General features: G+C 46.2%; 1 protein-coding gene across 3 annotated transcripts; it reads left to right on the top strand.

The window, feature by feature from the left end:
- The first annotated feature begins 568 nt into the window (after positions 1–568).
- LOC121576902 (AMP deaminase 3) lies at positions 569–27,584 on the top strand. Of its 3 annotated transcripts, none has more exons than XM_041890460.2 (15): positions 569–673; positions 11,236–11,458; positions 11,684–11,876; positions 12,077–12,242; positions 12,487–12,706; positions 12,807–12,936; positions 14,662–14,856; positions 15,137–15,268; positions 15,357–15,520; positions 16,047–16,173; positions 23,224–23,387; positions 23,577–23,697; positions 25,737–25,910; positions 26,175–26,285; positions 26,514–27,584. In XM_041890460.2, the coding sequence occupies exons 2-15, from the start codon at positions 11,238–11,240 to the stop codon at positions 26,688–26,690; spliced, it is 2,295 nt and encodes a 764-aa protein (XP_041746394.2). In that variant the 5' UTR covers positions 569–673; positions 11,236–11,237; the 3' UTR covers positions 26,691–27,584. The 3 variants fall into 3 exon arrangements, with proteins under 3 accessions (XP_041746394.2, XP_041746395.2, XP_041746393.2); XM_041890461.2 differs by having other exon boundaries at positions 11,233–11,458; XM_041890459.2 differs by lacking the exon at positions 569–673 and adding an exon at positions 1,477–1,957 and having other exon boundaries at positions 11,233–11,458.
- Positions 27,585–27,727: the final 143 nt, after the last annotated feature.

The raw sequence follows: 27,727 nt of genomic DNA, 5'->3' as shown, positions 1-27,727 counted from the left end.
CTGGTTGGTTATCTTTTATTCCTTCCTAAATGTAGAGGCCTCGTTGGCACAATGCTGGCACGATGGAACTGATTTGTCAAGTGAGCTCAAGACTACAGAGCCCACTCCTACGCTAAGCCTAAATAAATCTATGCTAATCCATGTTTCTATGTGTGTTCCTATGCCTCACTGTCAAAAATTGTGATTTCTTCTCATGAGAGTAAAGAGGTGGAGTATCATATTACCAGAGTACTGAATATGACGCAGATGTCACAGTCCTTCATAAGAGATGTTACATAATACAATACCAATGCCAAAATTACTCAAGCAATAATCTGGAGAGCGGTTGTGGTTGTGTGTGGCTCTGAGTGGGAGTGAGAGATGGGGAAGTGGGGGTTTTGGGACTGGGAAAGGCAGGACAGGATAGGACTGGCACACACACAAGTCTCTGTGGGATGTGCACGTACAACAGTAACGCTTTCCGAGGCGGAGTCAGGTTTCCCCCAATTGTTTCCCTGCAAATAGAGGAGAGGCCGTGAGACGCAGCTCAGCCATTAAAAAGATAAATAAATAGACCTAGTCCGTTGAGAGCACCACACACTCACTCCCCTCGTCTGATTCTGTAGCATCAGCACACAACACTGAACAAATAAACAACATATCTACCAACTTCTCCGCTTTGTTACACCTTGGGGTAAGTAGTAGGCCTGTGTCTCTACATTCTTCGGGGGTTTTGCATGTTTTCACTGGAGACTAATTACGTATTTTTGACTGCCCTCTAACTGTGTTTATAATCTGACTTGTTCCTGACACTTTCCATTTCCTGCCACTGGACCAGTGATTGTTATGACTACACTGCACAAATAGATCCAGGCATTTCTCACCCTGGTGTGTCAGCATACTACTATTGAATTACATGATGTTTGTTGTTTCTGTAATGGCTTAGGGGCACATGTGACTGTTGACACCCAGCGTATAGTAAGGGTAAAGGAGGCCACTCACAGCAAATAGGATTCAGTACTCTATGCCTGGTATCCTACGTCAAGGTCTATCAAAGCATGGGTTTGGGAATGTGTGCATTTGACTATAACATTGTAACCTTCTGTGTGTTTCATACAGTGTAGCACAATGTTTCAGGGACAGAGTGTTCCATAAATTGTCATTAGCTCTAATGTGCACAGCACATTCTATTCTATCAGGTACTTGTGTTCTCGGTCCTGTTATGGACTATGGAATCCTGGTAAAGCTCAGTTGTCTGTCCAACACAGTGCAGGGCATGGTTGCTATGCTCCTGGCAGGCTGGCATGGCCCAGTTCCAGGCCTGGCTTTTAGTAGAGCCAGCTGGTGCAGACAAGCATATGTTTTACCTTTCCTGTTTAGCAGAGCGTCTTGCTTGCCTCCCTCAAAGACATGACCAGAAGATCAAAGGCAAAGAGGTTGCCTCCTGCCATTGATGATCTATTCAAGCAAGCATTAAGTCCTCTGCTCTCCTGTTCTCCTTACAACTGTTACAGTGTATGGTGGGAGGAGGGGGATCCGGAGGACATTAGGTTCACCCCCCATCACCCCATCTCTCATCTCTCAATGAGTGCTGAGTCACTGCCTCGCTAAGAGCCAGTTGTGACATACACAACTTGGATTAGCGAGTTTGGTCTCCATGACGCTCCCAGCCTCCTAAAATAGAAATATTCAAGACACAGAAATAACCAGCTGCTGCCTCATACAGAGACCAGGGTTGATAAACAACTGAGCGAATCCTGAGAAAGACACACAGAAAGAGATAAAGCAACTGTATCACACCGAAGAGGCTGTCAAAACAGAGACAAAGAGAGTCATAACAGGGAGCCTCTCCTGCATCACAGTAGTGATCAACAGTCATACAAAGAGATTCACAAGAGAGACAGAGAGTCACCACTGGGTGATAGAGACTCACCACTCAGAGCCAGAGAGCCAGGCATGGCCCGGATCACTGCAGAAGGTAAGAGTGAGAGATAAAGCTACCTACTGACCATCCTGTTGTGTTGTGATGATGACAATGGGCGTTGTGTGAATAGCAGGGGTCATTGAATGTCTATGGCTTGGGGCACTCTGAGGGTCAGGATCTACTGGATTGAGCACTTCCTGTGTGCAAGAAAATACTGTGATGAAGCACAGCTAGTTGACAATAGTCAAATGCTGAAAAAGGGGCATTTTCAGAGGAAATGACAATAAGTCAGGATGAGTCGCCAGTTTGATGATGTCATGTGTTTGGATTGTGTGTGATGGCGTATAGAGGCACTGACCTTCCTCATGGACACAAAGTCAAAAACTAAATCATGACAACAACTAAATCACTCAGTAAATTACTCAGTTTGTTGTCCCCATATACACTGTTGTTGTTGCGATGAGTCAGCCTACAGGATGGAGGTCAGAGACTTAGCAGTGTGGTGCCGGGACAACAACTTCTCCCTCAATGTCAAGGAGACCAAGGAGCTCATCGTCGACTATAGGAAAAACAGGGAAGAGCACTCCCCCATCCACATCTACGGGGCTGTTGTGGAGCGGGTCGAGAGCTTTAAGTTCCTTGGCGTCTACATCACTAAGGACTTAACATGGTCCACACACACCCGCACAGTCGTGAAGAGGGCACGGCAGCGTCTGTTCCCCCTCAGGAGGAAGAAAATATTTGGCATGGGCTCTCAGATCCTCAAAATGTTCTACAGCTGCACCATCGAGAGCATCTTGACCGGCTGCATCACCGCTTGGTATGGCAGTTGCACCGCCCTTGACCGCAAAGCGGTACAAAGGGTGATGCAGACAGCCCAGTACATCACTGGGGCCGAGCTCCCTGCCATCCATATCAGGAGGTGTAAGAAATGGCCAAAGACTCCAGCCAACCAAGTCATAGACTGTTCACTCTGCTACCGTCGGGCAAATGGTACCAGAGCATCGGCTCTCGGACCAACAGGCTCAGAGACAGCTTCTACCTCCAAGCCATAATGCTGCTAAACAGCCAGACTGCTAAATAGTCAATTATCTGCACTGACTCCATCTTGCACTGACCCTATGTACACTCACTAGACTTTATATACACACCACATACACACACTACACTCTCACTCCTACACAAATCCCTCACACATTCAAACACTACATACGCACGTGTTGCACACACGCACGCACGCACACACACACACACTTTTACGCTGATCATTTGCTGATGATACTCTATTTTACTCTTATTATTATATATCCGGATGCCTAGTCAATTTACCCTGCCTTTATGTACATACAGTGCATTCGGAAAGTATTCAGACCCCTTGACTTTTTCCACATATTGTTAAGTTAGAGCCTTACTCTAAAATGGATTAAATAAAAATGTTCCCTCATCAAGCTACAGTATTCAGACCCTTTGCTATGAGACTCGAAATTCAGCTGTTTCCATTGATCATCCTTGAGCTGTTTCTACAACTTCATTGGAGTCAACCTGTGGTAAATTCAATTGATTGGACATGATTTGGAAAGAGACACACCTGTTTATATTTGGTCCCACAGTTGACAGTGCATGTCTGAGCAAAAACCAAGCCATGAGGTCTAAGGAATTGTCCGTAGAGCTCCGAGACAGGATTGTGTCGAGGCACAGATCTGGGGAAGGGTACCAAAATATTGTCTGCAGCATTGAAGGTCTCCAAGAACACAGTGGCCTCCATCATTCTTAAATGGAAGAAGTTTGGTACCACCAAGACGGAGAACCTTCCAGAAGGACAACCATCTCTGCAGCACTCCACCAATCAGGCCTTTATGGTAGAGTGGCCAGACAGAAGCCACTCCTCAGTAAAAGGCACATGACGGCACGCTTGGAGTTTGCCAAAAGGCACCTAAAGGACTCTCAGACCATGAGAAACAAGATTATCTATTTGGCCTGAATTCCAAGCGTCACATCTTGAGGAAACCTGGCACCATCCCTACTGTGAAGCATGGTGGTGGCAGCATCATGCTGTGGGGATGTTTTTCAGCGGCAGGGACTGGGAGACTAGCTCAGTTGGTAGAGCATGGCGCTTGCAACGCCAGGGTTGTGGGTTCATTTCCCACGGGGGGCCAGTATGAAAAATGTATGCACTCACTAAACTGTAAGTCGCTCTGGATAAGAGCGTCTGCTAAATGACTAAAATGTAAATGTAAAAATTTAGTCAGGAACGAGGGAAAGATGAACGGAGCAAAGTACAGAGATCCTTGACGAAAACCTGTTCCAGAGCGCTCAGGATATCAGACTGGGGTGAAGGTTCACCTTCCAACAGGACAACGACCCTAAGCACACAGCCAAGACAACGCATGAGTGACTTGGGACAAGTCTCTGAATGTCTTTGAGTGGCCCAGCCAGAGCCCGGACTAGAACCCGATCGAACTGGAGAGACCTGAAAATAGCTGTGCAGCGACGCTCCCCATCCAACCTGACAGAGCTTGAGAGGATCTGGAGAGAAGAATGGGAGAAATTCCCCAAATACAGGTGTGCCAAGCTTGTAGCGTCATAAACAAGAAGACTCAAGGCTGTAATCGCTGCCAAAGGTGCGTCAACAAAGTACTGAGTAAAGTGTGTGAATAGTTATGTAAATGTGATATTTCCGTTTTTTATTTGTAATAAATGTGCAAAAACGTCTACAAACCTTTTTTTTGCTTTGTCATTATGGTGTATTGTGTGTAGATTGATAAGCGGAAAAAACTATTTAATCAAATTTAGAATAAGGCTGTAACGTAACAAAATGTGGAATAAGTCAAGGGGTCTGAATACTTTCCGAATGCACTGTATATACCTCAAGTACCTCGTACCTCTGCACATTGATCTGGTACTTGTACTCTGCATCGTTGGGAAAGGTTCGTAAACAAGTATTTCACTGTAAAGTCTACACCAGTTGTATTCAGCGCATGTGATAAATAACATTTGATTTGATTTGATTTGATGAGACTTGCCCAGCTGTTGTTGGGACGACTCGTCGGAAATGCGGCCTTCCTAGAGGCGCTGGCCGAGGAACATGGGGGAAATGTTCCAAAGCATTGTAGGCCTATTTTAAGGCACTGGGGTTGTTGAATGATCTTAGTTGGCTTGAGTTCCATGTCAACATTTAGTGAAAGTGAGTCAACATCGAAGCACTCATTTGATAGGGTGGTGCTTAATGTTCCTTTTCCCTGCTTGTCGTTCTACACAGTATCCGTGACGTCTGACTGGGGAACTGGCCAACTGACCCACTCAGTCACAGATGCTACCCTAACAGTGGCACTAGTATTAATAGTCACATGTGGAGACATGGTCAATAAAATAAGAACACAGCAAGCATTGTAGACTGGGAGTTGGATAGCAACCAAAGTTGTGTCACTCCAAAATGGCTAAGCTAAGTGAATCAGCAGAATCAGTTGGTTGCAAATGGAAACACGATAATGTAAGGCTTGAGGGCTACACAAATAAACATTTAAAATATACAAGGTCCTGGGAACCAAGAGTAATATAGTCTGCAAATAACTGCATACTAAAACAACAAACACTGTAGGTTGTCTTTGCCTTTTACAGTAGAAATGGACCTCAAGATTGTTAACCCCTCATTTTCTCTGTCCGCTTGGTCTGACTGGGAATATTCTGTGTCATTTAATGTGAATGGAGTTGTTTTTGTGCTACAACACAGAAACAGACCACAGAACTGAAAGATGTGAATGAAACCATGTTTGTTGCACAACTGTGACAAGGTGTGAAAGAAGGAGTCAGGCGCAGGAGGTAAAATACCATCCAGACACAGAGGAGAGGCCCAGAGACAACACCCGCATACTCCCGGCCTCATGCATTGTGGCCGGAGTTTAATCCGTCCAGAGTTTAATCCGTTTGCATAAATCAAACGCCCCAAGCGTCAAATGAAACTGTACAAGGGAAAACATCCACCTTGGATGGAACGGACCGAGTACGGCGGGGCCCCCTCAATGTCCAGAGGAGGTGGAGGAACCTCCCGTACCTCAGACTCCTGGAGCGGACCAGCTACCACCGGCCTGAGGAGAGACACATGAAACGAGGGGTTAATACGGTAATCAGGGGGGAGTAACAACCTGTATGCCACCTCGTTTATTATCCTCAGGACTTTAAACGGCCCCACAAACAGCGGGCTCAGCTTCCGGCAGGGCAGGCGGAGGGGCAGATTCCGGGTCGAGAGCCAGACCTGATCCCCCGGTACGAACACCGGGGCCTCCCTGCGGTGGCGGTCAGCGTTGGCCTTCTGACGACGTACGGCGCACTGGAGGCGAATGTGGGCAGCGTCGCAAGTCTCCTCCGCGCGCCGAAACCAGTCATCCACTGCGGGATCCTCGGTCTGGTTCTGGTGCCACGGTGCCAGGACCGGTTGGTAACCCAAAACACATTGGAAGGGTGTTAGGTTAGTGGAGGAGTGGCGGAGAGAGTTCTGAGCATATTCTGCCCATGGCAGGAACACTGACCACTCCCCCGGCCGTTCCTGTCAGTAGGTCCGCAGGAACCTACCCACATCTTGATTCACCCTTTCCACCTGCCCATTGCTCTCGGGGTGAAAACCAGAGGTCAGGCTGACCGAGACCCCCAGACGTTCCATGAACTTCTTCCAGACTCTAGATGTGAACTGGGGACCTTGGTCGGACACTATATCCTCTGGTACCCCGTAGTGCCGGAAGACGTGAGTAAACAGAGCCTCTGCAGTTTGTAGGGCCATGGGGAGACCGGGCAGAGGAAGGAGGCGGCGGGACTTTGAAAAGCGGTCCACAACGACCAGGATAGTGGTGTTACCTTGGGAGAGGGGAAAATCAGTGAGAAAGTCAATATTCAGGTGAGACCATGGTCGTTGTGGAACTGGTAAAGGTTGTAGCTTACTCGCTGGGAGGTGCCTAGGTGCCTTACTCTGGGCACACACTGAGCATGAGGAAACATACATCCTCACATCCTTAGCCAAGGTAGGCCACCAGTACTTCTCGGTCAGGCAGCGCATTGTACGATCGATACCTGGGTGACCAGAGGAGGGTGACGTGTGTGCCCAGTAGATCAGACGATCACGGATAAGCGCAGGCACGTACTGCAGCCCAGCTGGACACTGCGGTGGAGATGGATCTGTGCGTAATGCCTGCGCTATATCTACATCCATCGCCCATACTACCGGCGCCACCATGCATGAGGCCGGGAGTATGCGGGTGTTGTCTCTGGGCCTCTCCTCTGTGTTATACAGCCGAGACAGTGCGTCTGCCTTCACGTTCTTCGTACCCGGAATGTATGAGAGTGTGAAATCAAACCGGGTGAAGAAGAGGGCCCACCTGGCCTGGCAAGGATTCAGCCTCCTCGCTGCCCGAATGTACTCCAGGTTATGGTGGTCTGTCCAGACGAGGAAAGGGTGTTTCACCCCTTCGAGCCAATGTCTCCACACCGTCAAAGCTCGGACAACAGCCAGCAGCTCCCGATCACCAACGCTGTAGTTCTGCTCCACCAAGCTGAGCTTCTTAGAAAAGAAGGCACAGGGGCGGAGCTTGGGTGGCGTGCCCGAGCGTTGGGATAAGACAGCTCCTATCCCTACCTCGGACGCATCCACCTCCACTATAAACGGTAGTGATGGATCGGGGTGGGCCAGCACCGGGGCTGAGGTGAACAGACCCCGCAATCTACTGAATGCCAAATCAGCCTCAGCAGACCAGCGGAGCCGGGATGGCACACCCTTCAACAAGGAGGTAATGGGAGCTGCGACCTTGCCAAACCCTGAATAAACCTTCGATAGTAGTTGTCAAAGCCAAGGAAGCGCTGCACCTCCTTTACCGTGGTTGGAGTCTTCCAATTACGCACGGCTGCAATGCGGTCTCCCTCCATCTCCACACCTGTGGTGGTAATGCGATATCCGAGGAAGGAGATTGACTGCTGGAAAAACTCACACTTCTCTGCCTTGGCATAAAGATAATTTTCCAGCAGTCGGACCAGTACTTTGCGAACCAGGGACACATGCTCAGCGCGCGTAGCGGAATACACCAGGATGTCATCGATGTAGACCACCACACCGCGACTAAGCATGTTCCGAAACACCTCGTTCACAAAGGACTGGAAAACCCATAGAGCATTCATCAAACCGTAGGGCATCACCAGGTATTCATAATGACCCGAGGTTGTGCTGAATGCTGTTTTCCACTCATCCCCTTTCCGAATACGCACCAGGTTGTAGTCACTCCTGAGTTCTAATTTGGTGAAAAAACGGGCCCCATGCATTGACTCAATCACTGAAGGAATGAGGGGAAGAGGATAACTAAATCGTACCGTCACATTATTCAGTGGTCGATAATCAATGCATGGGCTTAAACTGCCATCTTTCTCCTTCACAAAGAAGAAACTCGAGGAGGCAGGTGAAGTGGAGGGATGTATATACCCCTGGCGCAGGGACTCGGTGACATATATTTCCATAGCCTCCGTTTCAGCCTGCGACAGGGGACACACATGACTCCTGGGAGGTACAGCATCTACCCGAAGGTTTATCGCGCAATCCCCCTCCCGATGAGGTGGTAATTTAGTCGCTTGCGTCTTGGAAAACGGGAGAGCCAGATCATGGTATTCGGGGGGAATGTGCACCACCGTGGTTGCACCAACGGAAACACCTAGACACCTACCTGGACACTCACGCGACCACCCCGTAAGAACCCTCTGCGGCCATGAGAAATTGGGGTTGTGAAGGGCTAACCACGGGATACCCAAGACTACAGGGTAAGCAGGAGACTCAATGATCATAAAGGTGATCTGCTCAACATGTGTCTCCTGCGTAATCATGGTGACTGGTACAGTAACTTCCTTAACCAACCCGGACCCTTAATGGTCGACTATCTAGTGCTCTGATGGGGAGTGGAATGGTTAGGGGAACCAATGAAATGCTTTGACGGTGTGCAAATGCCCTGTCCATAAAATTCCCAGCTGTGCCTGAATCGACTAGCGCCTTACACTGGGAACCGACCAAGTGATCTGGAAACGAGATAGATAAAGTACAGTGCGCCGCAAAGGGCTCTGAACACGTTTGGGTGTTCGTTACCTGGGGTGATGCGTGAGTACCCTGCCTACCGCCTCCAGCCCCAAAAGAACGTTGACAGCGACATGAGGTGGATTGTCCCTTCGTGCCACCAGAGTGGCACTGTCGCTGTCCTCCTGCGCTCTCTCGAAAAGCGGCTCCCCTCAGCTCCATCTGCTCGGGGTCAGAGTCGTCCGGAGTGGAAATGGGCAGACCCCTACCAGGATGTCCTCTGGCTGCTAGCAGATTGTCCAGCCGGATGGCCATGTCCACCAGTTGGGAGAACGATAGCATGGCATCCCGGCAGGCTAGCTCCCATCGGACGTCCTCCCTTAGGTGGCACTGGAAATGGTCTGTCAGGGCCCGCTCGTTACACCCGGACCCCGCTGCCAGCGTCCGGAACTCCAGCGCGTTGTCCTGAGCGGTCCTCGTCCCCTGCCTTAGATGAACCAGTCGTTCGCCCGCCTCTCGACCCTCAGGCGGGTGATCAAAAACGGCCCTAAAGAGGCGAGTAAACTCCCCGTAGTTCTTCAACGTGGTACCTCCCTCATTCCATACCACGTTGGCCCACTCCAGGGCTCTCCACAAAGGCAGGAAATTAGGATGGATACCTTCTCCCGCTCCCAGGGCTCCGGTCTGATGCTGGAGAAATACAACTCCAGTTGGAGTAGGAAACCCTTACAGCGCGCTGCAGTCCCGTCAAACGCCGGTGGCCGGGATATCTGGATCCCTCCAGGGGCTGGGGTGTAGGTGGCTGGATCCGGTTGACCAGCTGGTCTCGATAGATCGGATCCTCTCCTCTCCAGGCGTTCTACCACCTGAAGAACCCGATCCATCGCTTCCCCCAAGCTGGCCAACATCGAGGAATGCTCCTGGACCCTTGCCACAACTCCAGGCATGCGGCCTTCTCGTGCTGACTCCATATCAGATCAGGTGAGTGATTCTGTGACGAGGTGTGAAAAAAGGAGTCAGGCGCAGGAGGTAAAATACCGAAGTCCAGAGTTTAATCTGTTTGCATAAATCAAACGCCCCAAGCGTCAAACGAAACTGTACAAGGGAAAACATCCACCTTGGCAATAACACAGTGAAATGTAGCTCAACCGAGCTAAACGCTCTCACAACAAAACAATCACTCACAAAGACAAGGGGAACAGAGGGAACACTTATACACATACTAATTAGGGGAATGAGCACCAGGTATGTGTGATTGACAAGACATGACAAGTGGAGTGATGAGAATGGTATCGGCAGTAGCAAGTACTCCGGTGACGACGAACGCCGAAGCCTGCTCGAACTAGGAAGGGGGGCAGCTTCGGCGGAAGTCGTGACAACAGTGGTTTTGTGAAACTGCCAGGCAGAAACAAATATCACAGTTACCAGATCTACCCTGAACCAAGCCTATGGGCAATTCTGTAGAACAAGAAAGGAATCATTTCTAAACCTTTTTTGTGAGGAGGGGGGAGGCAGTCACCTAATATGGTCCACCTAATATGGTCATAATCAGCCATGAGCTCATGCTATCCCATGAACTGTGACATATCCTACTACAGTATGTATCACACACTACTCTTCACACGATTTTATGCATACTCAACACATTATCAAGGCCATTTTGTCTGTATCACAGTCAAAAAATGCTTTAGAAACAAAATGTATAGAGTCACTGAGACAGATAATTGGAGACAGAGAGGCTGGGTGGGTGAACGATTTTCCTTTTCATGCTCAATGACTGACCTCTGATCCAGAAGGTCAAAGGTGACTCTGTCTCTGTAACATGACCTTTTTGGTGAATAGTTTTGTTTACTGTAACATGATTATGACGCAGCAAATGAAGGCACATAGAAACAGGAGACAAGGACACTCAAGGACATGTTAACTGCAGTGATTTAAGCTGAGGTGTTACGAAACACACGTGTCCCCATTACACCATGCTCTCAGATTCAGCCTGTTGTGTGTGAGTCTCCTGCTTACCCTGTAGTTATTTACTGCCTCTGCTAAGATACTGTTTTATTTTCCGTAACAGCAGTAGTACTTCATCATAGATAATATAATAATCATACCAACAGCCTTAATTTATAAGTCATTTATAGTCATTTTATAACTCAATTATAAAGGACAATGTCACAACTGTGTGTTTGAAACCTAAAAAAATACCAGTATATTTCACGAATACAGTATACTTCAATCCTGCATAGTAAAAGCATATCTGTGATAGTCAGAGTACGTGTGTGTTCCTTTGTTTCAGTAGAGATGCCGCGTCAGTTCCCTAAGATCTCGCTGAGCGAGGTGGATGAGTCGGTGCGTCTTCTGGCAGAGAAGGTGTACGCCTCGGCGTTGAAGGAGGAGGACACCAAGGATGCCCTGTCCATGTACACTGTGCCTGAGGACTGCCCCATCGGCCTGCACCAGGACCGGGAGATGGAGATGCTCAAGGAGATCGCCGAGCAGTACTCTGAGGAAAGCGTCAAGAGGTCAGAGGGCACAGATAAACTAATGGGTCTAATAGGTCAGGGACACTGGGAGTCAATTTCAAAGTATTTCAGTTCATGTCAAGTCACTGAAATGAACTGATCTTCAAATGTAGACATTTTCAGTGAGGATTATTTTCCCCAAGTGACTTGAATGACATTGAGTTAAAAAGGAGACTAGGGTCCGGAATGTCCACTTATCCACTTGTATGATGTTGGTCTCTCCAGGAAGAAGAGTTTTAAGGTTAAGCGTTACCAGTCGGTATCTCAGCAGGTCCCCATTTCCTTCAACATCAATCCAGAGTGGGCTATGTCTGTAGTCACCCCTCTGCTTTCCCCTGGCGCCCCTGTCTGCCCTAGTATCCCAGAGAACTCCCCAGAGTTCCAGAGGGTCACCATCAGCGGAGATTATTGTGCAGGGGTAAGCGACGTCATACAATAATATGATACTTGTATGATCTAATTTAATCACATCACAAATCATGTCATATACTTCATGCAATGATCCCCCAAAAAATTATACCAAGGCAAGAGCTAGCTTGGAAACAATACTTCTAGGAGTTGCCATTTCTAATGACAGTGTATTGCCTATAATGGCCTGTCAACACACTTCATTCCCAGATCACAGTGGAGGACTATGAGCAGGCAGCCAAGACCCTGATGAAGGCCCTGTTCATCAGAGAGAAGTACTCCAGGCTGGCCTACCACCGCTTCCACAGGACCACCGCCCAGTTTCTCCGCAGCGCTGAGAACCAGAAGTGGAACGTGGAGGACGAGATCTTGCCAGGTAGAGAATCACATTGTACACATCCAGCATCAACCACATACCAGCTACCTGCTCATCAATGTGATAGATACAGTATAAGACTTTGGGGCAAAGAGCCCTAGAAACAGCTTTGCCTTGATTATTTCTGAAAAGGACTCATAGGAAAAGTAACTCCAATTCGAGACACTCATCCTCTTCTTCTGTCGTTTCCTCTCACTCTCTCCACTCTTCCCTCTGTCCACTTATTTAATCCTGTCCTCTGCAGACATGTGCCCCTGCCCTCGAGAGGGGGAGGACCCGTACACTACGGAGGGCATACCTGACGACCTGAACTACTCGCTGCAGATGAAGGACGGCATCGTGTACGTGTACGACGATGCAGAGGCCCTGAAGCAGCAGCAGCCCCACAGCCTGCCCTACCCCGACTTGGAGACCTTCGCGATAGACCTCAGCCATGTCCTCGCCATGATCGCAGACGGGCCCACGTGAGCACCCCACCACCAATATCACCACCTCCCACTGTTGCCCAATTCCCAATGACCCCTCTATTACAGTGTTTCTAATGTCATCTCATTCTTCTTCCAGGAAAACCTACTGCCACAGACGACTGAACTTTGTGGCCTCCAAGTTTTATCTGCATGAGATGTTGAATGAGATGGCTGAGTTGAAGGAGCTGAAAGGTGTACCTCACAGAGACTTCTATAACGTCAGGAAGGTTGGTGATGTACACTACCATTCAAAAGCTTGGGGTCACTTATACATTTCCTTGTCAATTAAAATATAAAATTGATCAGAAAAACAGTGTAGACATTGTTAATGTTGTAAATGGCTATTGTAGCTGGAAATGGCTGATTTTTTATGGAATATCTACATAGGCGTACGGAGGCCCATTATCAGCAACCATCAGTCCTGTGTTCCAATGGCACGTTGTGTTTACTAATCCAAGTTTATCATTTTAAAAGGCTAATTGATCATTAGAAAACCCTTTTGCAATTATGTTAGCACAGCTGAAAACTGTTGTGCTGATTAAAGAAGCAATAAAACTGGCCTTCCTGAGACTAGTTGAGTATCTGGAGCATCAACAATTGTGGGTTTGATTACAGAATCAAAATTGCCAGAAACAAAGAACCTTCTTCTGTAACTCGTCAGTCTATTTTTGTTCTGAGAAATTAAGGCTATTCCATGCAAGAAATTGCCAAGAAACTGAAGATCTCGTACAATGCTGTGTACTACTCCCTTCACAGAACAGCGCAAACTAGCTCTAACAAGAATAGAAAGAGGAGTGGGAGGCCCCGGTGCACAACTAAGCAAGAGGACAAATACATTAGTGTCTAGTTTGAGAAACAGACGCCTCACAGGTCCTCAACTGGCAGCTTCATTAAATAGTACCGGCAAAACACCAGTCTCAACGTCAACAGTGACGAGGCGACTCCGGGATGCTGACCTTCTAGGCAGAGTTGCAAAGAAAAAGCCATATCTCAGACTGGCCAATAAAAAGAAAATATTAAGATGGTCAAAGAACACAGACACTGGAAAAAAGTGTTATGGACAGACGAATTGAAGTTTGAGGTGTTCGGATCACAAAGAATAACATTTGTGAGACGCAGACCAAATGAAAAGATGTTGGAGGAATGCTTGATGCCATCTGTCAAGCATGGTGGAGGCAATGTGATGGTCTGGGGTTGCTTTGGTGGTGGTAAAGTGGGATATTGGTACAGGGTAAAAGGGATCTTGAAGGAAGGCTATCACTCCATTTTGTTTGCAACGCCATGCCATACCCTGTGGACGGCGCTTGATTGGAACCAATTTCCTCCTACAACAGGACAATGACCCAAAGCACAGCTCCAAACTATGCAATAACTATTTAGGGAAGAAGCAGTCAGCTGGTATTCTGTCTATAATGGAGTGGCCAGCACAGTCACCGGATCTCAGCCTTATTGAGCTGTTGTGGGAGCAGCTTGACCGTATCGTACGTAAGAAGTGCCAATCAAGGCAATCCAACTTGTGGGAGGTGCTTCAGGAAGCATGGGGTGAAATCTCTTCATATTACCTCAACAAATTGACAACTAGAATGCCAAAGGTCTGCAAGGCTGTAATTGTGGCAAATTGAGGATTCTTTGACGAAAGCAAAGTTTGAAGGACACAATTATTATTTCAATTAAAAATCATTATTTCTAATCTTGTCAATGAATACATTTCCTATTCATTTTGCTATATTTCCTATTCAAACTAATTTAATGTATGTTTTCATTTAAAACAAGGACAATTCTAAGTGACACCAAACTTTTGAACGGTAGTGTATAGAGTATAAGATGTAATGCAAATAAAAGGGTTGAAACTCCCATGATTAGATGGTCATACATTACATCTCACTGACTCAAGCTGTGCTTTAGAACAAGCTGACAAAATATGTCTGTCTTATGCCTCCTCATAAATACAGGTAGACACTCACATCCACGCAGCCGCTTGCATGAACCAGAAGCACCTGCTGAAGTTCATCCAGACCACCTACAAGACCGAGGCAGACCGCGTGGTGCTGGAGAAGGGGGGCCAGATGATCACCTTGAAACAGGTGTTTGACACCCTGGCCATGGACCCCTATGACCTCACTGTGGACTCCCTGGACGTACACGCTGTAAGAATGTTCCAGAAACACTTACGTGCTCCAATGCTTGAAATAATATCACGTTTTTTAACACATTTAATAACCTATTCGGCATACCGATTAAACTGTTCATAAGCAGTTCATAACACCTTTATAATGCATATATGAATATTCAGAAGTATGTCTTTAAACAATTGCAGTTTGGCAGTAGGTTCCATGTAACTTGTGTTTGAGGATCACAATGATAGTGGTGCTAAACTGCCATTGTTGACAAAAGCATGTAATAAATTATAAATGTTTACTCTATTAGGGAAGGCAAACATTCCACCGCTTTGATAAGTTCAACTCCAAGTACAACCCTGTGGGAGCAAGCGAACTCAGAGAGATTTTCCTGAAAACAGACAACTACATCAAAGGGGAATACTTTGCACGGATCATCAAGGTATAGGATCAACTTATGCTCAATATCAACTCCACTATCATGGGCATCTCTAACGTACTGTAATTATTTTCCTCTTCCTCTATAACAGGAAGTGGCTCATGAGCTGGAGGAGAGTAAGTACCAGCACGCAGAGCCCCGTATGTCCATCTACGGCCGCTCCCCTGATGAGTGGGAGAGCCTGGCCTCATGGTTCATCCAGCACAAGGTTCACTCCCCCAACATGCGATGGATCATCCAGGTGCCCAGGATCTAGTAAGTGCCACAGGGAGAAGGGAAGATAAGGGAATGCTGCTCTCAATGCTGATCTCTAGGGTGGTGGTACTATAATTCTTCAACCATAATGGTCTTTGTAAGACTTCACTAGTTGTAAGTGGCAATGGAGATGTGTAAAATAGGACATGTTACATTGTAAACCAAGGTGATGGTCAATTTACTGGTTGTTATTTAACTTGGAACCAATTGATTCCCAGCTCTTGTTTGCAAATACCAATGGTGGGCCGACACTCTTAGAAAAAAAGGGTTCTACCTGGAACCAAAAAGGGTGCTCCTATGGGGACAGCCGAAGAACCATTTTGGAACCATTTTTTCTAAGAGTGTTTTAGTCACACAAAAGATAGTAGGAATGGTGCTGCAACTTGAAAAAAGAAAGGCAGTTGTCAGCATTATTATTGATCAACAAATAATTGAATTTAATCCATCATTAGTCTTACAATGATCAAGCAAATTACATCTGTCTATCTAAAGATATGTTTCAGAAATGTAACATTTTGTCTTGCAGTGACATTTTCAAGTCGAAGAAGATAATACAGAACTTCGCCAAACTGTTGGAGAATATTTTCCTCCCACTGTTCGAGGCTACAGTCAATCCACAAAAGAACAAGGAGATACACATTTTCTTGAAATACGTGAGTATTTACAACACACAGCAGGGTAGCTCAACTTTATCAGACTGATTTTCCATGTCAGAAATAGGGAAATAACTATATACAGTGCATTCGGAAAGTATTCAGACCCCTTGACTTTTTCCACATTTTGTTACATTACAGCCTTATTCTAAAACGGATTCAAAACATTTTTTTGTATTCAGACCCTTTACTCAGTACTTGAAGCATCTTTGGCAGCGATCACAGCCTTGAGTCTTCTTGGGTATGACGCTACAAGCTTGGCACACCTGTATTTGGGGAGTTTCTCCCATTCTTCTCTGCAGATCCTCTCAAGCTCTGTCAGGTTGGATGGGGAGCGTCGCTGCACAGCTATTTTCAAGTCTCTCCAAGAATGTTAGATGGGGTTCAAAACCGGGCTCTGGCTGGGCCACTCAAGGACATTCAACCTTGTCTTGGATGTGTGCTTAGGGTCGTTGTTCTGTTGGAAGGTGAACCTTTGCCCCAGTCTGAGGTCCTGAGCGCTCTGGAGCAGGTTTTCATCAAGGATCTCTCTGTACTTTGCTCCGTTCATCTTTCCCTCGATCCTGACTAGTCTCCCAGTCCCTGCCGCTGAAAAACATCCCCACAGCATGATGCTGCCACCCAGTGGAGGCTCCTCAGTGGAGGAAGGGGAGGACCATCCTCCTCAGTGAATTTCATAAAAACAAAAATTGTAAAACATTAAAAAATTTAACCTTTTTAGATAAATATATTCACATGTCACCAAATAATTGATTAAAATACAAATGTTTTGCAATGAAGGTCTACTGTAGCCTCAACAGCACTCTGCAGGGTAGCACCATGGTGTAGCCGAAGGACAGCTAGCTTCTGTCCTCCTCTTGGTACATTGACTTCAGTACAAAACCTAGGAGGCTCTTGGTTCTCACCCCCTTCCATAGACTTACACAGTAATTATGACAACTTCCGGAGGATGTCCTCCAACCTATCAGAGCTCTTGCAGCATGAACTGACATGTTGTCCACCCAATCAAGGGATCCGAGAATGAATCTAGTACTGAAAGCATAAGCTACAACTAGCTAGCACTGCAATGCATAAAATGTGGTGAGTAGTTGACTCAAAGAGAGAGAAAGACAATAGTTAAACAGTTTTCAACAAATTAATTTCTTCAAAAATGAAGGAGAAGCAAGAGAAAGAGAGATTGTCCTTTTTTTCACATTCAGTTTCACTTACTTAGCTAGCAAATGCAGCTGGCTAGTTTAGTTACTCAAACACCTGGCTCAAAGAGAGATGCTATGTTAACTAGCTGGCTATGACTATCCAACACAACACTGGAACTCTTCCAAGTCAAGGTAAGCTTTTGGTTTTATTAATTTATTGCAACGGCCCGCCAGTGTAACTGCTTACTGACTATACACTGTAACGTTACTGCATGATTGTAGCGGGTTTCTAACGTATTAGTTGTATTAGCTATCATTATGTTGACTAGGACGTTACTTTAGCTACAGGTTTTCCTACTTACAAAGCATGTAGAGGTCTGTAATTTTTATCATAGGTACACTTCAACTGTGAGAGACGGAATCTAAAACAAAAATCCAGAAAATCACATTGTATGATTTTTAAGTAATTCATTTGCATTTTATTGCATGACATAAGTATTTGATACATCAGAAAAGCAGAACTTAATATTTGGTACAGAAACCTTTGTTTGCAATTACAGAGATCATACGTTTCCTGTAGGTCTTGACCAGGTTTGCACACACTGCAGCAGGGTTTTTGGCCCACTCCTCCATACAGACCTTCTCCAGATCCTTCAGGTTTCGGGGCTGTCACTGGGCAATACGGACTTTCAGCTCCCTCCAAAGATTTTCTATTGGGTTCAGGTCTGGAGACTGGCTAGGCCACTCCAGGACCTTGAGATGCTTCTTACGGAGCCACTCCTTAGTTGCCCTGGCTGTGTGTTTCGGGTCGTTGTCATGCTGGAAGACCCAGCCACGACCCCATCTTCAATGCTCTTACTGAGGGAAGGAGGTTGTTGGCCAAGATCTCGCGATACATGGCCCCATCCATCCTCCCCTCAATACGGTGCAGTTGTCCTGTCCCCTTTGCAGAAAAACATCCCCAAAGAATGATGTATCCACCTCCATGCTTCATGGTTGGGATGCTGTTCTTGTGGTTGTACTCATCCTTCTTCTTCCTCCAAACACGGCGAGTGGAGTTTAGACCAAAACACTCTATTTTTGTCTCATCAGACCACATGACCTTCTCCCATTCCTCCTCTGGATCCTCCAGATGGTCATTGGCAAACTTCAGACGGGCCTGGACATGCGCTGGCTTGAGCAGTGGGACCTTGCGTGCGCTGCAGGATTTTAAGCCATGACGGCGTAGTGTGTTACTAATGGTTTTCTTTGAGACTGTGGTCCCAGCTCTTTTCAGGTCATTGACCAGGTCCTGCCGTGTAGTTCTGGGCTGATACCTCACCTTCCTCATGATCATTGATGCCCCACGAGGTGAGATCTTGCATGGAGCCCCAGACCGAGGGTGATTGACCGTCATCTTGAACTTCTTCCATTTTCTAATAATTGCGCCAACAGTTGTTGCCTTCTCACCAAGCTGCTTGCCTATTGTCCTGTAGCCCATCCCAGGTCTACAATTTTATCCCTGATTTCCTTACACAGCTCTCTGGTCTTGGCCATTGTGGAGAGGTTGGAGTCTGTTTGATTGAGTGTGTGGACAGGTGTCTTTTATACAGGTAACGAGTTCAAACAGGTGCAGTTAATACAGGTAATGAGTGGAGAACAGGAGGGCTTCTTAAAGAAAAACTAACAGGTCTGTGAGAGACGGAATTCTTACTGGTTGGTAGGTGATCAAATACTTATGTCATGCAATAAAATGCAAATTAATTACTTAAAAATCATACAATGTGATTTTCTGGATTTTTGTTTTAGATTCCGTCTCTCACAGTTGAAGTGTACCTATGATAAAAAATTACAGACCTCTACGTGCTTTGTAAGTAGGAAAACCTGCAAAATCGGCAGTGTATCAAATACTTGTTCTCCCCACTGTAATATGGGGACAACGATGTAGGCAGTGTGTAGCGGTTATGACATGGTTTGGCTTGGAAAGGTTTTTTCGCCTGGTCACTTACAGCTGATGTGTTGTTCAGTGAAGTCCACAAACCGATGGAAAAGGTGAGAGGAGGAGAGTGCATAGAGGTGAACTGTGAAAGTGAACTGTGTTTATTAGTGATCAGGGGTGTATTCATTCTGCCAAACGGGGATAAAAATACCTGAATTTGTCCAATAGAAGCTCTCGTTTGTAACTGTTGGACTAGATAAGATAGATGCAGGCAAGAGTGTGCAAGGCGGTATTGAATGTGTCACTGTCTGTCCTTGTGTCACTGTCTGTCATATACATATTTTCTCTCGACCTGTGTGCGTACTGTAAGTCAAAAGTTTGGACACACCTACTCATTCAAAGGTTTTTCTTTATTTTTAGATTGTAGAATAATTGTGAAGACATCACAAATATGAAATAACACATATGGAAACATGTAGTAACCAAAAAAGTGTTAAACAAATCAAAATATATGTTATATTTGAGATTCTTCAAAGTAGCCACCCTTTGCCTTGAAGACAGCTTTGCACATTATTGGCATTCTCTCAACCAGATTCATGAGGTAGTCACCTGGAATGCATTTCAATTAACAGGTGTGCCTTGTTAAAAGTTAATTTGTGGAAATTCCAGTCAATCCGGAAAATGTGAAGAACTTTGAAAGTTTCTTCAAGTGCAGTCGCAAAAACCATCAAGCGCTATAATGAAACTGGCTCTCATGAGGACCGCCACAGGAAAGGAAGACCCAGAGTTACCTCTGCTGCAGAGGATAAGTTCATTAGAGTTAACTGCACCTCAGATTGCAGCCCAAATAAATGCTTCACAGAGTTGAAGTAACAGACACATCTCAACATCAACTGTCCAGAGGAGACTGCGTGAATCAGGCCTTCATGGTCGAATTGCTGCAAATAAACCACTACTAAAGGACACCAATAATAAGAAGAGACTTGCTTGGGCCAAGAAACACGAGCAATGGACATTAGACCGGTGGAAATGTGTCCTTTGGTTGGAGTTCAAATTTGAGATGTTTGGTTACAACCGCCATGTCTTTGTGAGACGCAGTGTAGGTGAACGGATGATCTCTGCATGTGTAGTTCCCACGATGTCACACCAGCCTTCGCTTTGGCTCCCCCTCCTGTCCAGCTCAGGCGTCGCCAGCCTTCTAGCTGCTGCCGAACCTGCTGCTGGCAAACGCCCTTCACTCATCAACCCCGGACTTGTCTCGTCATCATTACACACACCTGGTTCCAATCCCCACTCTATCACTGTATATATACTCCCTCTGTCATTTGTCTTTGTCGGTCATTGTATATGTAGCTTGTTTTCCTGAGCGGAATCTCTCCTACTATTTCTTGAGTACTTTATATTTTGCACTGTGGGTTTCGTCCCGCTTTAAGCTACGGTGCTTTAATAAATTCAGTAGTTCCAAACCTGCGACTGCCTCCTGCCTACTCCTCTCTACACTTGTGACACATGAAGCATGGAGGAGGAGGTGTGATGGTGTGGGGGTGCTTTGCTGGTGACACTGTCTGTGATTTATTTAGAATTCAAGACACACTTAACCAGCATGGCTACCACAGCATTCTGCAGCGATATGCCATCCCATCTGGTTTGGGCTTAGTGGGACAATCATTTGTTTTTCAACAGGCGAATGACCCAACACACCACCAGGCTGTGTAAGGGCTATTTGACCAAGAAGGAGAGTGATGGAGTGCTGCATCAGATGACCTGGCCTCCACAATACTTAAACTCAATTGAGATGGTTTGGGATTAGTTGGACAGCAGAGTGAAGGAAAAGCAGCCAACAAGTGCTCAGTATATGTGGGAACTCCTTCAAGACAGAAGGAAAAACATTCCAGGTGACGCTGGTTGAGAGAATGCCAAGAGTGTGCAAAGCTGTCAAGGCAAAGGGTGGCTACTTTGAATTATCTCAAATATAAAATAGATTTTGATTTGTTTAACACATTTTTGGTTACTACATGATTCCATATGTGTTATTTCATAGTTTTGATGTCTTCACTATTATTTTACAATGTAGAAAATTGTAAAAATAAAGAAAAACCCTTGAATGAGTAGGTGTGTGTCACGCCCTGACTCAGGGGACTCGTATATGTTGAGTCAGGGTGTGTATGTTCTATGTTGTGTATTTCTATGTTGGTTTTCTAGTATGTGTATTTCTATGTTGGCCGGTGTGGTTCCCAATCAGAGGCAGCTGTCGCTCGTTGTCTCTGATTGGGGTCCATACTTAGGCAGCCTATTGGCACTAGTGGGTTGTGTTGTGTTGTGTTGTGTTGTGTTGTGTTGTGTTGTGTTGTGTTGTGTTGTGTTGTGTTGTGTTGTGTTGTGTTGTGTTGTGTTGTGTTGTGTTGTGTTGTGTTGTGTTGTGTTGTGTTGTGTTGTGTTGTGTTGTGTTGTGTTGGACTTCACGTTTCGTTGGTTTGTTGTTTTGTTGGTTGTTTATTCATTTAAATAAACATGTATGCATATCACGCTGCGCCTCGGTCCGTCCCGTCTGTAAACGACCGTGACAGAAGATCCCACCAAACGAGGACCAAGCAGCGTGCCCAGGAAGAGCAAATAGCCATGTCACAGGTGGGCAAATGGTGGTCATGGGAGGAGATATTTGCGGGGAAAGGGCCATGGGCGAAGGTAGATGCCCAGGTAGGAGAGGTGAAATGGTGCCAACTGTGCCGACGACGGAGACCCGAGAGGCAACCCCAAAAAAAATTTGGCCGTGTTTTGGGTCATTGTCATGCTGGAATACCCATCCACAATCCATTTTCAATGCCCTGGCTGAGGGAAGGAGGTTCTCACCCAAGATTTGACGGTACATGGCCCCGTCCATCGTCCCTTTGATGCGGTGAAGTTGTCCTGTCCCCTTAGCAGAAACCCCCCCAAAGCATAATGTTTCCACCTCCATGTTTGACGGTGGGGATGGTGTTCTTGGGGTCATAGGCAGCATTCCTCCTCCTCCAAACACGGCGAGTTGAGTTGATGCCAAAGAGCTCGATTTTGGTCTCATCTGACCACAACACTTTCACCCAGTTCTCCTCTGAATCATTCAGATGTTTATTGGCAAACTTCAGACAGGCCTGTATATGTGCTTTCTTGAGCAGGGGGACCTTGCGGACGCTGCAGGATTTCAGTCCTTCACGGCGTAGTGTGTTACCAATTGTTTTCTTGGTGACTATGGTCCCAGCTGCCTTGAGATGTGCCAGCTGACAAGATCCTCCCGTGTAGTTCTGGGCTGATTCCTCACCGTTCTCATGATCATTGCAACTCCACGAGGTGAGATCTTGCATGGAGCCCCAGGCCGAGGGAGATTGACAGTTATTTTGTGTTTCTTCCATTTGCGAATAATCGCACCAACTGTTGTCACCTTCTCACCAAGCTGCTTGGCGATGGTCTTGTAGCCCATTCCAGCCTTGTGTAGGTCTACAATCTTGTCCCTGACATCCTTGGAGAGCTCTTTGGTCTTGGCCATGGTGGAGAGTTTGGAATCTGATTGATTGATTGCTTCTGTGGACAGGGGTCTTTTATACAGGTAATAAGCTGAGATTAGGAGCACTCCCTTTAAGAGTGTTCTCCTAATCTCAGCTTGTTACCTGTATAAAAGACACCTGGGAGCCAGAAATCTTTCTGATTTGAGAGGGGGTCAAATACTTACTGATTTTTTTGTTGTTATTCTGTCTTTCACTGTTCAAATAAACCTACCATTAAAATTATAGACTGATCAAATACTTTTTTCCCTCACTGTATATAAAAAACAGTATATTCCTCCTAATAATAAAATGTTGGTATTGGATTGCATTTATACAGTAGTACTTTCCCCTGGGTCTCAAAGCATTTTACATTGTATGAGAGTTGGTCAAGCATCATGTATGGCAGCCATTTAGTGCTAAAATGTTTACAGTGCATTAGCTATGGTACCTGCTCAGATCCATCCCTCCTGTCCTGTAGGTGACCGGGTTCGACAGCGTGGATGATGAGTCCAAACACAGTGACCACATGTTCTCCTACAAGAGCCCCAAACCTGAGGAGTGGACCTCAGGTGACAACCCCCCCTACAGTTATTACCTCTTCCACATGTACGCCAACATCATGGTGCTCAACAACCTGAGGAAGTAAGTCACTGCTCCTGACCAGGGTGTCAGGAAAACATGTACTGTACTGAAGGTATTCCTATGTGTAGCCTACTGCTATGACTAAAGGTAGACTCAGCAATATATAATACATACTTTATTTGTCCAATAAAATTGTTATGAAAATTAGTCTTCATGGAATGTAATGCGTCATTCTTTGTTTTCCCTCAGGGAACGAGGCCTCAACACCTTCCAGTTCCGGCCCCACTGTGGCGAGGCCGGCTCCATCACCCACCTGGTCTCTGCCTTCCTCACGGCCGACAACATCTCCCACGGCCTCAACCTGAAGAAGGTCAGAAACCTCTACTCTGACCCCTAATCATTACCTATAACATGCCCAGGGTTGGGTAGTAACGGATTACATGTAACAGGAATTATAATCTTTGAAAGCTGTGTTGAGCCACACAGCTCGGAAGTCACCTTTCAGTGGGAATGGAAGCTTTTCCCTTCTGTCTAATCTACACTACATGATCAAAGGTATGTGGACACCTGCTCGTCGAACACTCATTCCAAAATTATGGGCATTAATATGGAGTTGGTCCCCCCTTTGCTGCTACAACAGCCTCTACTGTTCTAGGAAGGCTTTCCACTAGATGTTGGAACATTGCTGCTGGGACTTGCTTCCATTCAGCCACAAGAGCATTAGTGAGGTCGAGCACTGATGTTGGGCGATTAGGCCTGGCTCGCAGTCGGCGTTCCAATTCATCCCAAAGGTGTTCGATGGGGTTGAGGTCAGGGCTCTGTGCAGGCCAGTCAAGTTCTTCCACACAGATCTTGACAAAACTTTCTGTATGGACCTCGCTTTGTGCACGGGGGCATTGTCATGCTGAAACAGGGAAGGGCCTTGCCAAAACTGTTGCCACAAAGTTGGAAGCAAAGTATCGTCTAAATTGTCATTTTATGCTATAGCGTTAAGATTTCCCTTCACTGGAACTAAGGGGCCTAGCCCGAATCATGGAAAACCGCCCAAGACCATTATTCCTCCTCCACCAAACTTTACAGTTGGCACTATGCATTGGGGCAGGTAGCGTTCTCCTGACATCCGCCAAAGCCAGATTCGTCTGCCAGATGGTGAAGCGTGATTCATCACTCCAGAGAACGCATTTCCACTGCGCCAGAGTCCAATAACGGCGAGCTTTACACCACTCCAGCCGACGCTTGGCATTGCGCATGGTGATCTTAGGCTTGTGTGCGGCTGCTCGGCCATGGAAACCCATTTCATGAAGCTCCTGACAAACAGTTATTGTGCTGACATTGCTTCCAGAGGCAGTTTGGAACTCAGTAGTGAGTGTTGCAACCGAGGACAGACAATTTTTATGATTTATGCGCTTCAGCAGTGCCATTCTGTGAGTTTGTGTGGCCTACCACTTCGTGGGGGAGCCGTTGTTGCTCCTAGATGTTTCCACTTCAAAATAACAGCACTTACAGTTGACCGGGGCAGCTCTAGCAGGGCAGAAATTTGACGAACTGAATTGTTGGAAAGGTGGCATCCTATGACGGTGCCACATTGAATGTCACTGAGCATTCTACTGCCAATATTTGTCTATGGAGATTGCATGGCTGTGTGCTTGATTTTAGAGCCCACTTACTGATAACTGAAACATTCAACATTTATTCAGCTTCTTTGTGTCAAAAGGACATTTTTCATTAGCCAACACAGCTCCACCCTGTTCACTTCCCAAGCACTGGGATGACACACATGACAAATCAGCAGCTTATTCAGCTAAGTCGAAACGAGTACACTAAAAACCACCTGTCTGCCTTTGCAGACAGATCTTCGTGTTTTTGCTAACTTTGAATGGTCTACATTCAGAGTATTTAAATAATCAGATGGAACTTAGACATGTTACATCTGTCTATTGAAGTCTTTATCATACCAGACTGTTATGTTAAGGGTGGATCAGACAATAAAGACCTACAATTCCACAATCAAAGAATGAGGATTGGGAAAGCTTTCCCTGGAACTTGGTGTTACATCTTTTTTTTTTTACCAATCATGAGAAACAGCAGTAGAATATACAATGGCACAGTTTGGTATATTTTCTAAGGTTACAAATGGTGCAATTTAAACATGGCAATGTGTGAAAAATGTGAAAGGTTGTGGAAGACCATAAGAACCTCTTTCCATCCCTCCTCCCACGATCCCAGGTCCCCATACAGCTGACCCTCCCATCCCAACCCCCCTTCTCCAGATCCCACCTGCCAGGAATATAGTGAGACCCCTCCTAGCTGTCACATCTGTCCCAACAACCCCACCACCAACCCTCCCTCCCCCCTACCCATGGCCAAGACCAAGGGAGTGTTGACATCTTTCCATCTCTCCTTTCTCAGAGTCCTGTGCTGCAGTACCTGTATTACCTGGCCCAGGTCCCCATCGCCATGTCTCCTCTAAGCAACAACAGCCTGTTCCTGGAGTACTCCAAGAATCCTCTCAAGGAGTTCCTCCAGAAGGGCCTGTGTGTGTCCCTGTCCACCGACGACCCCATGCAGTTCCACTACACAAAGGTCAGAGCCACTGGGCACTTCTGTAGATCTGAAAGGATTGGATTGGTGTAAGCAATGTGGCAGAAATTACAACTAGCCTACCAGAAGGCAAGATGAAGCTATCACCATAATAATTATATCTACTCAACCCAGCCGCACACCTACCAGAGAGTAACAATTGTAAAGTCAGTGTTTGACGGTTAATCTTCTGTGCGTGAAATAAAGTAGCATGTTAGCAAAGAATCTTTGGGGAAACTCACCCCTGTCTGTTTGTCCATGCTGCAGGAGGCCTTGATGGAGGAATATGCCATTGCTGCCCAGCTGTGGAAGCTAAGCACCTGTGACACATGTGAGATCGCCAGGAACAGTGTACTGCAGAGTGGTCTGTCTCACCAGGTACAGTAAATAGAACTGCTTGGTAAATTGTAGTGTTTAGGTAAACAATAGTAGTGCCTGCTGACTGTGACAGATGTTTTCACCCTCCTTAAGCTCAGGAGAACTCACCAGGACATCACCTGATAAGTGATTTATGTAGCCATCCCTGACCACCTCATGTAACTCCTGAGTATGTCTCAGTGTGCCTTGTCATATTTAGTGACACATATCCCCCTTTACTCCTGCCAGGAAAAGAAGCACTTCCTGGGGGCCAACTACCTGCAGGACGGGCCTGAGGGGAATGACATTAGACGGACCAATGTGGCTCAGATCCGCATGGCCTACCGCCACGAGACCCTATGCAATGAGCTCAGCTTCCTGGTGGAGGCTGTGAAGACAGAGGCTAGCGGCACACAGGTCGAGTGACCAAAGCACAGAGAGACCCTTTTCACACTACCGAGCTGAGCCAAGCTGAGCTGTACTGCGCTCGCGTGGGCTAGTGACCTCTGGTCTCTCTTTATTTCAGCTCTAGACCACAGCCAAATTCTGTACTGTTACTGGGCTACGGTAATACTGAGAGAATAATGCACCATGCTAAAGTAATGAGACTGTACTGTGTAAGCCACACCAAATCAAGCCAAAGCTAACAGCACCGCACTAGGCAAATCAACAGTACCCATGGCCTCTTTTGATTCGTGTTTTCTTTTGTTTGCATGCATTTTTCATATGGTCTTTGATAAAGCAGAACTTTATCCCTACCTCGAAAAACCAGTTTGTAGTTGAACATGCGATCCAACAGAGGGACACTGCCATAGTTCTCCCTTTTCTCATGTCCTGTTCAAGAAATACTACCAACTGTGCCAATACAGGAGCTCTCACGCCAGATTGAAAGCCAATCCGAGAGCACACCAGTCATTGTGTTATTCTGGCCTTTCTATTTGAAATACAGTACATAATGGTAGGAGAGATATTATTGTGCTATGTCAGGTCAAGGGACTCACATGTAAACGATAGCCATACATTTTGATGCATTGTTTTTGAGGTCAATATCTCTGTTGTAACGGTGTCTTGAGAGAGCGTGGTGTTTTTAAGTTTGTTAAGAGAGGTTTACTACAGAGCCCCTTCTACTACTTTGAGTGCTCCTCTGATGTGGTCATCATATCACTGCTGTAGAGATGGTCCACAAATAGCACGTCAAAGGTAAACTGTTATCATGTGCTGAATATGACAAAATTGGGAAACTGTCACTCAACTGTACATGTTCATGATGCGATAGGGAAATTGATGTTTTTATATGACAATAAAGAGTTACTTACAATATTTCACACAAACAGAAGCAAACTGTAACACATGCACCTGAAACACATAGTTGGTCAAATATGAGACTGGCAATCACCAGAGGTTGTCAACACTCTTGTAATAAAATAGAAGACAAAATACACAAAATACATATGTGCAAAATG

The sequence above is a fragment of the Coregonus clupeaformis genome, chromosome 11 (genome assembly GCF_020615455.1).
Source record: "Coregonus clupeaformis isolate EN_2021a chromosome 11, ASM2061545v1, whole genome shotgun sequence".
NCBI classification, from domain to species: domain Eukaryota; kingdom Metazoa; phylum Chordata; class Actinopteri; order Salmoniformes; family Salmonidae; genus Coregonus; species Coregonus clupeaformis.
Note: the sequence above shows the minus strand (reverse complement) of the source record. Positions and strands in the feature narration are given on the sequence as shown.

Bases quoted from the DNA above. Each gene is read 5' to 3' on its own strand.
- LOC121576902 (XM_041890459.2), top strand. From the start codon at position 1,936: ATGGCCCGGATCACTGCAGAAG. The intron at 1,958-11,232 runs GTAAGAGTGAGA...CCTTTGTTTCAG, and splicing joins GGCCCGGATCACTGCAGAAG to TAGAGATGCCGCGTCAGTTC. The intron at 23,698-25,736 runs GTCAGAAACCTC...CTCCTTTCTCAG, and splicing joins ACGGCCTCAACCTGAAGAAG to AGTCCTGTGCTGCAGTACCT.